This window comes from Strigops habroptila, chromosome 4 (assembly GCF_004027225.2).
Source record: "Strigops habroptila isolate Jane chromosome 4, bStrHab1.2.pri, whole genome shotgun sequence".
Classification (NCBI taxonomy): domain Eukaryota; kingdom Metazoa; phylum Chordata; class Aves; order Psittaciformes; family Psittacidae; genus Strigops; species Strigops habroptila.
In genome coordinates, this window is record NC_046358.1 from 21,854,765 (window position 1) to 21,867,236 (window position 12,472).

At 36.4% G+C, this 12,472-nt stretch overlaps 1 protein-coding gene across 1 annotated transcript in view; it reads right to left on the reverse strand.

Moving 5' to 3' along the window:
• The window catches only part of TDRD9 (tudor domain containing 9), an 81,508-nt gene that overhangs the window by 42,752 nt on the left and 26,284 nt on the right, over positions 1–12,472 (reverse strand). Inside the window, exons 3-7 of the mRNA XM_030482584.1 lie at positions 8,852–8,949; positions 8,154–8,375; positions 7,289–7,411; positions 4,927–5,007; positions 2,442–2,606 (exon numbers count right to left, since the gene is read on the reverse strand). Coding sequence (XP_030338444.1) covers positions 2,442–2,606; positions 4,927–5,007; positions 7,289–7,411; positions 8,154–8,375; positions 8,852–8,949 — 689 coding nt within the window. The remainder of the gene's footprint in view (positions 1–2,441; positions 2,607–4,926; positions 5,008–7,288; positions 7,412–8,153; positions 8,376–8,851; positions 8,950–12,472) is intronic.

Consider the following 12,472-nt stretch of genomic DNA (forward strand, 5'->3'; position numbering starts at 1 on the left):
AAATTAAAGCCACGAGCTCTGCAGGAGTCACAAAATAATTCTACATTTATACATTAACACCCAATTATTTTAAGATTTTTCTGAGAAGGGACAGAGGTTCACACCTCAGAGCAAACCAGACAGTTACATCAAGATGATTCAGGAACGAGTGATTATTTATGTAATCTGACTTTTAATTATTGATTTTAAAAACAAAAAGGAAACTTGGTAAAATTGTGTTTACATAAAAAGCAAAGACTATTTTTACTTTTCATTTCTGTATCATTTTAAGTGAATTTTACAAGCTTTTCTAGGCAAATTAAGAACTAAAGCCTGAATCCTGTACCTCAGGCAGTTAACCAACTGATTTTAGCATGATGAAAGATGTGCCCCTGCTTCCATATGGCAGTGTTAACTCATTAAGTACCTTAACACTCAGGCTCTGCTTTTATTGTTACTAGGATGTTACATAAATCTTTTTAGACCTTCCACATTTTTAGGTATAGTATAGAAACTACTATTCGGGTAAAATCTCCACATATAACACCATAAGAGACAAGATGTGAGACCAAACATCAGAGCTTTCTTATTCAATTTATGCTTCTTTTTTCATATGTATTAAGGGGGGGAGAGAAGAAATAAAGAAAATCAAGAGCACTTATGTGCTTCTGTTGTTGCCCTAAGGTCCAAGTAACTTGGACAATCATACCCATCTCCTACCGAATAACAGAATGGCTATAGCTAGGACAACACAACATAAAGAAACAGATGAAAACTTAAAAAAACAAAACAAACAACCAAACAAAACAAACCAACAAAAAAAACCCAAGCCCCTAAATGCTCATATACACAGAGAGGAAAAAAAATAAATTAAAAAAAGCATAAGCACTGAAAGCAGTTCCTTTTATTCCTGATCTCTGAGGTGAAAGGTGTGGCAGACAACATTCAGCTCAAAGGGCAGCTGTGACAAATGCAACCTGACTGAAGTAGACTTCTTACTCAATTTCTTGGTTATCTTTTTGTTGCCATCCATCATCAAAAATCTTTCACAAAAATAACGTATTACATAATCTCATCCATATTATCTGTCTGAGCTGCCATATAAAAAACTGACTGGCCAACTGCTATACACATTTAGTTGCTTTTGATGGCTGCATTAAAACTTCAATGGCTGACAGGCTTTTATTTCAGCTTGCCTGTGTTGAAGCATAACCAATACCTGTGCTGTGTACAACAAAAGCAATTATTTTCTTCTGGGTTTCACATAAGAAAATTTGTTTATCTAATTTAGTTTCTGCAGCATTGAGGGATGCAAGATAAATAACAACAATATGTTCACATACTGCTACTTTTTAAGTGCATTCCCTGTCTTTCTCACTATATTAACATTGTAACAGTGTTCTGAATTACCAAAGTTGACTAATAATTACTCCCATGCTCCCAGTTATTTTTAGAGTGGTTGTCACTATTAAAGCCTGAGTGCATTTTCTCTACTCTGCTTTAACCTGTTTATTTTGCCTTGGACCATAATACTGAAAGAGTTCAGGCACTACAGTAATACCTACACAGCTGTTTTTCAACTGTAAAACAAGCTCCTATTATAAAACCACAGATACCGATTAATTTGAACTTACATTCACCCCTTCACTGTCTGTTGTCTATGCAGATACATGCTATACAATAGTATGTCAGGAGCTCTACAAACAAATACACTGAAGTTTGTAACCTAAAGATGGACACAGCAAATGAATCTTCAGCCATAACCACCCTCCTTAGGCATTAGATCAGCAATTCTCCAATGCAGCCATATAGGCTCTGAAGTGGCCATCAGGGATTTCGTGAATGTCTATCATTCAAACATATTTTCATTACCCAAAATTATGTATTTGCCATGGTAGCCTACATGGCTGCAACAAATATGTTCAAAATTACTGCATAACAGCTTTGGGACTATTAAAAAAATAAAAAAGGAAAAAATAAGAAGCAAAGGAAAAAAATAAGAAGCATGTGAGCCTCAGCTGAGAAGATAAGCCACTTGATAACATCAAACTTCTAATCATAAACATTTATTTTCTGATGACTGTTTCCTAGCTCTTCCTGCCTTTGATACATTACAGCAACACAAACCAGCTCAGGAAATACTGCCGGAGTTTGTCACCCGTATTCAGAGAGACCGAAAAATCTTCATATGTTACTTTCTGCACAGACTTTCACATTGTTCATCTTGGATGCAAACTATGGAACAAAATGCCACATGCTACTTAAAATTCCCAGCCCTTTGCATTCCATTTTAAATGAAAGAAAAACTAGGCTGCTGGTAAGGAGACTTCTGTTCTATCATCACATATTAATTCTTATCTAGAACCTTACTGTAAAATTAGTTACTTGTAATTTTATTACACCGATTTCAATTGACTATTCCAATTTCTATGTCCAAAGAAATAAATTTATATTTACAATACCTTGAACTGCACAATGTGCTTCAAATCATCAAGATAATATTCTTCAATTGCAAAAGGTTTGCCTTCCACCTTAATTACACCGGCTGGATTCAGACCGTTATGATCTGGAAATGCAAAGTAATCAGCAAGTTCTTTACAGTTGATGGAAGCAGACATCAATATTACCTGTTGAAAAAATTGCACAGCAGATGTAAAACATTAATTTGAACACAAAATGCCATGCTATGCTGGAATCTCACTCTATATGCTAAAATGGTCTAATTTCATTACCACAGGTACGTATCCTAGGCACATTTAAGACAACCAAAGCTAAATGCTCTGTCTGACGCAATAGAGCCATTTTTCTTGCAACAACCCCATCCCAGCAAAATCAACCTTAGAACACCCAAATGTCTGCTGTGATCTAAAAGCAGTAATCTGCACCAGCCATTTGCCAGAAAACTAAACACTGTTGGTAGTGAACCACAACAGGTAGGTCTTGTCCTCCTTATGTCAGAATCACTTTTGCCATCCTGTTAGTTGATGCAGTCTTGAATTACCTGCTACTTCCAAGGTCTGCAATATCCAAACTAGAAGGCAAACACCTCACGTGTATTTCATATCACCCTGAATTATAAATACAATTTTACCCTTTAAAGAGGCTTCCTTGCACACTTTTACTTCACGGAGGCTGGGAAAAGAATCCTGTATTTTCTAAATGGAATTTGCTACATGATCAAACTCTTTGTTTAGAGTTTTTCAAAAGGGGCTGAAAAGGGATCAAGTAGAAGACACTGGCCTTAGCATATAGATTCAAACGGAATTACCTGTTCCACTGCGTTAAAAAGCAGCAACTGAGATCAAGAGTTCCCCCCCTGTGGTGGTGCATCCCCTCACAATCCCTCTACCTTGAGAGAGTCTAGCCTGAACCTCATGACTCAGTGGGAAGGCCTCCCTTATTCCTTTACATTTTCGGTTTCTGTACACATTATTTCAATTCAATTCTGTACAAATCACTTAACCCAATCCTGTGTAAATCATTGCGAATCCTGACACAATCTCTCTTGTATGTAATAGAGAGGACCTTGTCATCGAATTCTGTTGAATCACACATTATAAATTTCCATTAAAATTACTTTTGGTAATATCTCTGATGGTGATTATTTTAGTGACCCTAAACACTCAGTTTCATGACATCCCTCCCTACCATTAAATTCAAAGGGACCCCCCCCAAATGTAAGACTGTCTCAGATTTATACAATATGAAACTGTCATCTGAAGAAACAACTGCAGAGAAAGATATAAAGGAGAAGGTTTTCCAGTGACAATTCTGAGGTATTTAATGAGAACCATAAAGAAAAAAAAAAAAAAGTTTCAGAAACCTATGAAAGAAGAATGAGAAGAATGTTTTCTAACAGAAGAGATGATACGACCTGCAGGGATTCCTGCCACTGACACCAACCAGATAATCAGCATCATGGGCAAACTTTTCAAACTGAGTATGATCAAATTACTTGGTATCCTCAGGAGGCAGAGCTAAGTGCTACGAAAAGCTCAACAGCTTCACACTTCTGCCTCTGAATTTAAAGAAAAGTGAGCTGTCTTATTGGAAAGAAAAGTGATAAAAAGTAAAAGATGTGAAGTGCACAGACATGCCCTGAGCCAACTGGAAGGGCACTTTCAGTGAGAGCATGCTTAGAAGATCTAAAGACCAAGTTACCCAAGTTGGAATCAATGTGGCAATTCCATTCCAGTAACAAGAAGACCAGCCAACATAGACTAAAGTTATGTCTGCTTTAACAAAACAGTTCACATTAACAGTTAACTGAAGCACTTGAGACATGTACAGTCTTGTATTTCTGCAGTCCCAAATAGCTGCACAGAAATAGATGGAGTTAGCCTAACTCTGCCACTTGTATTTAATTTCTTGCAGTTCAAAAGTTCATTACTTTGTGACCACGAAGACTAAATATGTCATGCTACATCTCTGCAAACTCTGCTCTAGTACAAAGCATAATTTCCTAACATGCAGAGAAAAATCTCAGCCATGTTTTACTACCAGTTCTGCCTACAAATTACAACACAGGTTGATTTTTTTGTTATTTTTCCAAATACATTAAAAAAAAAAAATATGTTTTTTAAAAAAGTTCAGTATTTCCAAGAGTTAATGCTACCATATTTAGCCAAGGATAAACACTGTCCTCAATACCCAGTATGTAATTCTAGTCAAATATCCATCTTGTATTTTTTAGCCTTAAGCAGACTTCAGAAACTAATGCATTTTAACATGACGGGGAAATAAAAAAAAGTCTCTCAGAACACATTACAGCAGCCAGAAAAAGAATGCCCTTCAGCTTGCTTCTTATGAGGAATGGCCAACTAAGTAATATTTTAGTAAAAAAATGACACATTTATGCTAAGTTCTTTAAAACATGCCCTTTGTAGATAAAAAACATACAAAAATTTATTCTTGCAAGAAAGAGTAGCAGAATGTAATTGAACCTACCTTTACAGATTGGGAATTTGTATGCAGCAGTTTACGGATCACCAAGAGCAAGAAATCCATTTCTTCTGTACGCTCATGCACCTGGGAGACATTAGTCACAATTAATTTTCATTAATTTATGCTCTTCTTTTTGGCAATCTCTTCCTTTGCTACTGAATTTCATGTTTTATTTTTGTAACTTGGAACAACAATACAGTTTCACAGAATAAAACACAGCATTTAAGAGTATGTACGTTAACCACATTTTTAAAAATCCCAACACAGCTCTTCAGATGACTATAGCACCCTTTGTGAAAACCACATGCTCCTGAGTCATGAAAATCACAGAATGACTGGAAAAACCAATCCTGAGCTCTAGCCACTAGTTCTACTAGAGATGACAGTAACACGTGAAGTGATATTGAAGTTGGGTAAGTTAATTGTACTGTTAAGATCACAAATGATTCAGGCAAGGACTATGCTGACTTGTCTAAAAGCTAAACAAATTGAAGAGGCACCTCTTATTTCCAATGGCTCTAGCTATGATCAAAATACACACAACTTTCTAAAATGTTATTTTCTCCCTGATTCTTTACATATCCTAGCACCGGACTTTTCTGATTGCTCCTTGCAGTTCAATAAATACTTCCTCTCAACATTATTAATGATGATCATGTTCCCTTCTTGAACTGCAGTTTAAATATATTAAGTGCAGCAGCTTTTCAAGAGCTCAACCTTCAAAGGTTGACATTCATCCCCATAAGGTCATTAGCATATTCTAACATAAAGATATACTGCACCATCATGAAAATGGTTTAGCTAAAGTAGTTTTCAGGCTGACAGCAAGGTCTTGCTGTGAGAAGTCATGATTTTTGGACCTACGTTTGTTTAGGTATGTTCCTAAATGCCTGCAGTACTTTAAAAGGGCTGAGACCTGCAACTAAGAATGCAGTGAAGAACATGTTTTTGAAATGGTTACTACTGCATCAAGATCACAATCTGTGAGGTAGATATGGGGAAAAAAGTGGCAAATGGGGAACAGGAGGGACTAGAATTTTGGCTGGGGAAGCAAAAGACACATAGTCTTGAAAGCTGGGAGATGCTGAAAGAAGTGGTACAAGCTGATACCAACAATTCGAATTACAGCACCCAAACAAGTAAGGTTTTAAAAATCTCTGCATAAACCTGTTCTCCTGCACAATGGGCCAGGAACCTTTCCTCACTAATTTTCATATCTAATTAATAATTTTTAAAACTAAAGAAACAATCTAACTTCTCTAAGTATGCATCTTCTATTGAACTTCTGCATTTTACATCTAGCCTACATTTCCTTATCTTTTGCGTAAAAATATTAAAGTTTACAGGACTCTACTAATATATTAGAGTGGTCTCAAATCTTTCCCATGAAGCTAACTGGCACAATTCTTTAGGATTTATGGGTTCTGGGTTCTTTTGTCTGTTTAAATGAAGTCCTTAAGTTTCTTCATACAAAAGTGTAACTATTTGCTCAATCTCTTCCAAGTTTTCAATATGCCATTTCAAGTGCAGTCATAACAGCTGTCATTATTACTGTAACAGTCTAATGGCATACTAAGTATTGTCTCCCTGCTCCCCAAATATCCAAGAATCACATCTCCCTCAGCTATAATACCATAATGGAATAAAAATGAAAGCCAGCATAAAAAAAAAAAACAAAACCCCACAAACACAAAACCTCCCAACAAACCAAAGCCCCAAAAGCTCTAAGTCCTCTGTCACTACATCTCAAGATATAAATCCTACATCGCATCTAACATTCATGCTTTATGAAAGCACAATTTCACTTCTGACTATATTTAACAGTGAAATATAACTTACAACAGAAAATAAGCATAGAAACACGTAGAAAATATACTTGGTTTTTTTGCAATTTGTGTATTTTCTTTAGCTTTTTAGTGAAGTGACAGCAATAATAATGAATCCACATGAGTGGACTGTAAATCCAGAAAGAAAACAGAGACATTTCAGAGAGCCATTTTATTTTTCAGGACATCACTAAAGAGTAAAGACTCTAAGGGCAGTAATAGCTAAGTGAACAGGAATTAGCTGCCTCCTCGTAATAGGCCTAGCCAGACACGTTCTTGAAATCCACATAGAAAACATTTCAAGGCACTCATATCAAAAGCTAAGCACTCCTCAAAATCCTCCCCACACCCTCAGTTCTAAACTTTGCTGCTCTAAGAACCACTGAGACAAGCCCCATTTCAAGAAGCGTTAGCTTTAACAACTTACACAAAGCATCTTTACAAATAGATGTCTGCATTTTAGTTTCTCTAGCACAGTAAGAGAGACAAAATTGAAGGTTTTCTTACTATAGAATTTAAACTTATTTCCACCAACTTACTTCATCAACGAAAATGTGTGTGAATTCAGCTAGGCTTTTGGCACTAACTACTTTCTGAAGAAGAATTCCAGTTGTCATGTACAGCAACCTTGTCTTCTTCGTGGAAATGTTCTCTAAACTTACCTAACACAGTGAGAAAACCAATATGGATGTGAACAGATATTTAATGCATTTACAGGAACATGCATCTGAAATTAACTCCAAAATGAAATAAAGTTTAAATCCATCAAAATTATTCACTCAAACTGCCAGTGAAACAATGATCACAACAGATTATTATGGTTACTGACAAAGAGCTGATTGAAAAACCAGTATCTGTGCCAAAAGATGAAAGTGGCATTAAGTTTATGAACAGAAGGATAGAACTGAGTTTGGAGCAGAGCTGGACAAAAGGAGGAGGCAAACTTAAAGAGGAAAACTAGTTCAAGTTTTTCCACATATTAAGAAGAACAAAAAGGATGTTTGTGAAACCATCTGGCCATAAAATGCAAGAAAGTTTTGACATAGCTGACAGGTAAATGTCAGAGTCAAACAAATCAAGCATGTTAATCAAGGAATTTAAATGAAAAATGACAGAATATAGTTCTCCTGCAACAATTTCAGTGATTTATAGATGTGTCCAATTACCCGAATGCAGACTATTAAATATTTCTGTCAGAGTCTCGCTAGCATTTCTAGTTGTTCAACTTTAAAAGCTTAAACATTTAATTATGAATGTTTAACAGGAGACAGCTAGAAACCTGCAATTTCACTTTAAAAACAGATTCTCTAACATTTAAGTGTGCTAAATATGCTTAAATATAATCCAGAAAGAAGATACAGTACTTATTAATGTATTTATAAAAAACATTTCAAATTTTTATACCTGGTATCCTACAAATCCACCTAGTGTCCATGATCGTTCCTTGCTAATCCACCTGGCAATGCTGCTGGCACCAATTTTCCGAGGCTGGGTAACAGCAATGTTGCAGTAGATAGATTTCTCAAAGCAATAATCCAAAATATATTGTGGAATCTGTGTGCTCTTACCACTGCCAGTTGCTCCTTGTACAATCACAACTGTATTGTTTTCTATCAGAGACACTATCTGAAACGATTTTTCAAGAAAACTCATAAGTCTACAAAGCAACTCAAAACAGATTTCAAACAGATTTGAAATATCAACAGCTTCCGGGCCACACATTAGACCTTTGTAAAACACTGTGCCATATTTTCTATCACCTCCAAGGCATCTGTAGATAACTGGACTCCTAAAGCACATTAGAAGATCACAGAAAAGGACATGAGCATGTACTTGCTTACATATTTTACATAAATACCTTTAAAAAGAGAGTGTGGCAGCAATGTTCCTTCTACTAAGAATTTTTACAGTGTTTTAAAATGAACAAAGGTTTTGTACAATGCTTAAAATAGGAACAGAACTTAAAAAAATAACCAAAAAACCCCAACAAAACCCAAACACCAAAACCGCACCCCACCCCCAACCAAAACCAACCAAACAAAAAACCCGACAAAACATGATTTTCAGCTTTATTCCGTAACAAGAAAGTACAACAAAATTACCTCTTCTCTGTGTTTGGCTAAGGGCAAATCCAGACATATATGGTTATTTATTGGTGCAAAAGTTTGAGCACTTGGTTCACACTGAGACAGTGAAGTATCTAGGCATAAAAATAACCAAGGGTAAGTTATTTCCATAGAGAAAGGGAAAGACCAGCAGAACACGATCATAGTATTTGAAAACCTAACTTCTGTCAAATTTGAACCACATACTGATATGTATTAATAAAATTAATACTTTTCAACATTAGCATATTAAAGAGGTTCTTCTGTATTTATGCACCTACTTTAGTGGCAGCAGCTCTGAAAAACATTGCTTCTACGTATAAGCCACATCAGCATCAAGGATGTATACAATTCTGTAATTCTATATGCTTTTCTCTTAATTAAGGAAAGTGTGGTTTTGCACAGCTTGCATTACAACTGCCAAATCTATCCCTGTTCCCAAGAACTTTGACAATACTAAAGAAATATGCCCTATTCATGTATCCATGTATTTTTTCCCCTAAAGCCTATTGGACTTTACACAGTACAAAATAACCTGTAATTTGATAGGAAGAACACTCTATTTGTACAACTTGGCAATTAAAACAAGTCTGGTAAATATCATGATGACCTTTCAATGTGACACTACATTCTGTAGTCTCTCTGCAGGAATTAGTCACTGTTATCACTGGGTAACACGGGACAAAAATCTTTCAGTGCTACTATGAGTTTTTGCTCAGCAGCCTGCCAGTTTGAGCATGAAAAACAAAAAAGCAATTGAATGGGTGTGGAGGCACACGTGGAAGGGGAAAAACCAGTGCAAGACTTTGGTAGGCAACAATTTAGCGAGATACAATTAAACAATCTGGCTAAAAACCCCCACTCTACTGACATCAAAAGTGGAAATGCTTTCTATTTCAACTGAGTTTCATCAGGCACTACAGTGAAGTTTACGTGTTTGCATACAGATAATAAAAACCTAAGACTTCATGTCTTCTTGTTTCTCTGAGAAATACACAGTAATGGGAAAGAAATCTACTATTTTTACTAAGGCAATATTTACTGTAAAATAAAAGCTATAGCCTGTATACCTCACTGCCCAGTTATAGTCTCCTTTCTTCCGAAAGGCTACTAACAATTGCACACAGCAGTGAAGCAGAAGCAGGCAGAACGACTGTCTCTGCACCACACCTGAATGTGCTCCAACCCCCAAAATGGTCTTCAAGTGCCAAGGAATACAAATGTGTTATTCCCAGACTAAAACAAAGCCCTAAAAGCTGGACAGTTCATTAAGACAGCTTCACAAAGCACTGAAAACCAGAGTCCTCCTGCAGCCACACTCTCCAACAGGAAGATTCTTTACCTAGAACCTGTGTAACACAAGTTACAGGTGATCATTGCACAGTGATTTACTTAGCACTACTAAACACATATGAAGCAGAACTTAATAGCAGTGTCCCTTGAAAACATTAACCATCCTCTTTAAAATACTTTTGGTCAACTTTATAAATAGATTTCCCAGGCAAATTCATATATAGCATTCTGTCACAGCAACACTGTACAAAGGCTTGACTGGCTTCCCTCTGGCACAAACATGTCACTACTGAGACATCAGAAACTCTGCATTATTTGACCAATGTTGGAAGAAATTTCAAGCTGCTAGGGAAAAGAACCCAGCATCAGCATATTCCTGCTAATGCAACACAGCCTTCCCACCTTTACCAGGTTTTCCATTTAACAGCTGCAATTTTGAAAAACGTGCTAAGGCACACAACAGAAGACAGCAGCAGTTCTATATATGCTTATAAAAGAGGGAGGGACGAAAAATTTAAATGGCAGGATTCACTTTATAAGCTTCCCCAATTCAGACACCCCCCCCCGGTGTATTAATAAGAAATCATTCACTTAAAATTCAATTAAGAATTTTATTTAGAAAATACAAAGGAACAAACCAGAAACAAATGAATAATCACCAGTATTCATGAGATCAATTTCATATATAATTTTTTCACTGATGAAACAATCCTTTTTTTTTAATATTGCTTTTTATATCACAGTTTATGACAGCAATATCTTACCTTCTGCTTAGCACAGAAGTTTTGAGGAAAAAAATTAAAAAAAAAATAAAAAAATACCGTAAGTAAATGGCCATCCAATGTTAGCCACCATCAATACACAGAGTTTGAGAACTGGCAGCCATATAATCATTTAGTTTACACTGCCAAGTACAAAAACCTGTATGGTTTGAGTTTCTTCTCTTCAAGACATGTACTCTGTGCTTAAACTGAAAGAAACATTACTGAGTTTGCCTGGGGAACTAACACCATGACAACTGTGAGACTTCTGTCTAGTGTAGGCAGCACAGTCTTGGGCCTCAGAGTAAACTGGTGACTTCAGATGAACACTGATGTGACAGAAGTTGCCATGAAAAGGCCCACTCTAAAACTGAGGATGCAACCTTCTCCTGAAACCCAATATTATTAGTGAACAAACAAACCTGGAACTGGGTAATCATCTTAGAAGGCCTAGCAGATTTTCTCTGCAGAATAGAAATACTTGAATGTACACCTTTTTGAAAGTTCCAGTAAATATCAAAAAGAGAACTGCTCTTTAGAAAAAGAGAGACATCTGCAGATTCAAGGCGCTACCAGAGTACAGACTTACTGGCAAGAAAGGCACAAAATTTCACTTTTTCAATTGCTTATACTTTATGGAAAACATTATTAAGAGTGGGACAAACAAACCCAACCAGCGCACACCTCTGTTAGACATCATCATGCTCAAACATACATCTTGGATTCTGGCACACAGAGAATGCAGGACACTTCCAATCTGAAAATACTAAATTGAGGAAGCATGCAACTGCCCACCATGCTGTTTTTTGACAAGAAAAGTATTTCTGTGTATAAGAAGCATTAATTCCAATCCAGAATAAATAACGATATTAATTTCTCTATTCAGAGTCAGTGCAAAATAAACTGAAAACCCAGTTAAACCACAACATAGGGGAAAGATGACTTTGCCTGCTCACTTCCTTTTTAATTATCATAAAACTTCTGTAGACATATGTTGACTGCCATGACTAAAACAGTCTACTGCCCATGGAAAGAGCAATTTTCCAATAACTCAGTTATTGTAGTCCCTACAGCAGATGTATTCCTCCTGCTACCTGTTTCCTGAATTGAATTTGAAGAGATCCTTTAACACAAGATTAGATTTTTGCATTTACCAGTTCTAGGAGAAAGAATTGTTCAGCTGGATCTTGGTTATCTCCCAGCAAATTAAAATGAGATGCATAAAAAAGTATACTTGAAAGTACTGGTTAGGTGAGTCAAATGAGATGCTTACTACATCACTGATCATTGTGCTGAGGTCAAAACTCCAAATGCACAAAGTGATTGCAGTTAGCAAGCAAACTCATGGGAACGGAAAGCCACAGGAAACAATCAAGCTCCTACACTGAGCCACAAAGTGTCAGGAGTACACAGTAATTCATGCTACTTCAGTCATAACACAAAGTACATGAAGTTGCTGCTGACTGAACCCTGAAGAGCTTAATCCAGAGCCTAGGCCAGGATTATCCATCCTGACTGGGGAAAACAGGCTAAGAGTTTTCTGTGTCTTAAGGTACTGGCTGCT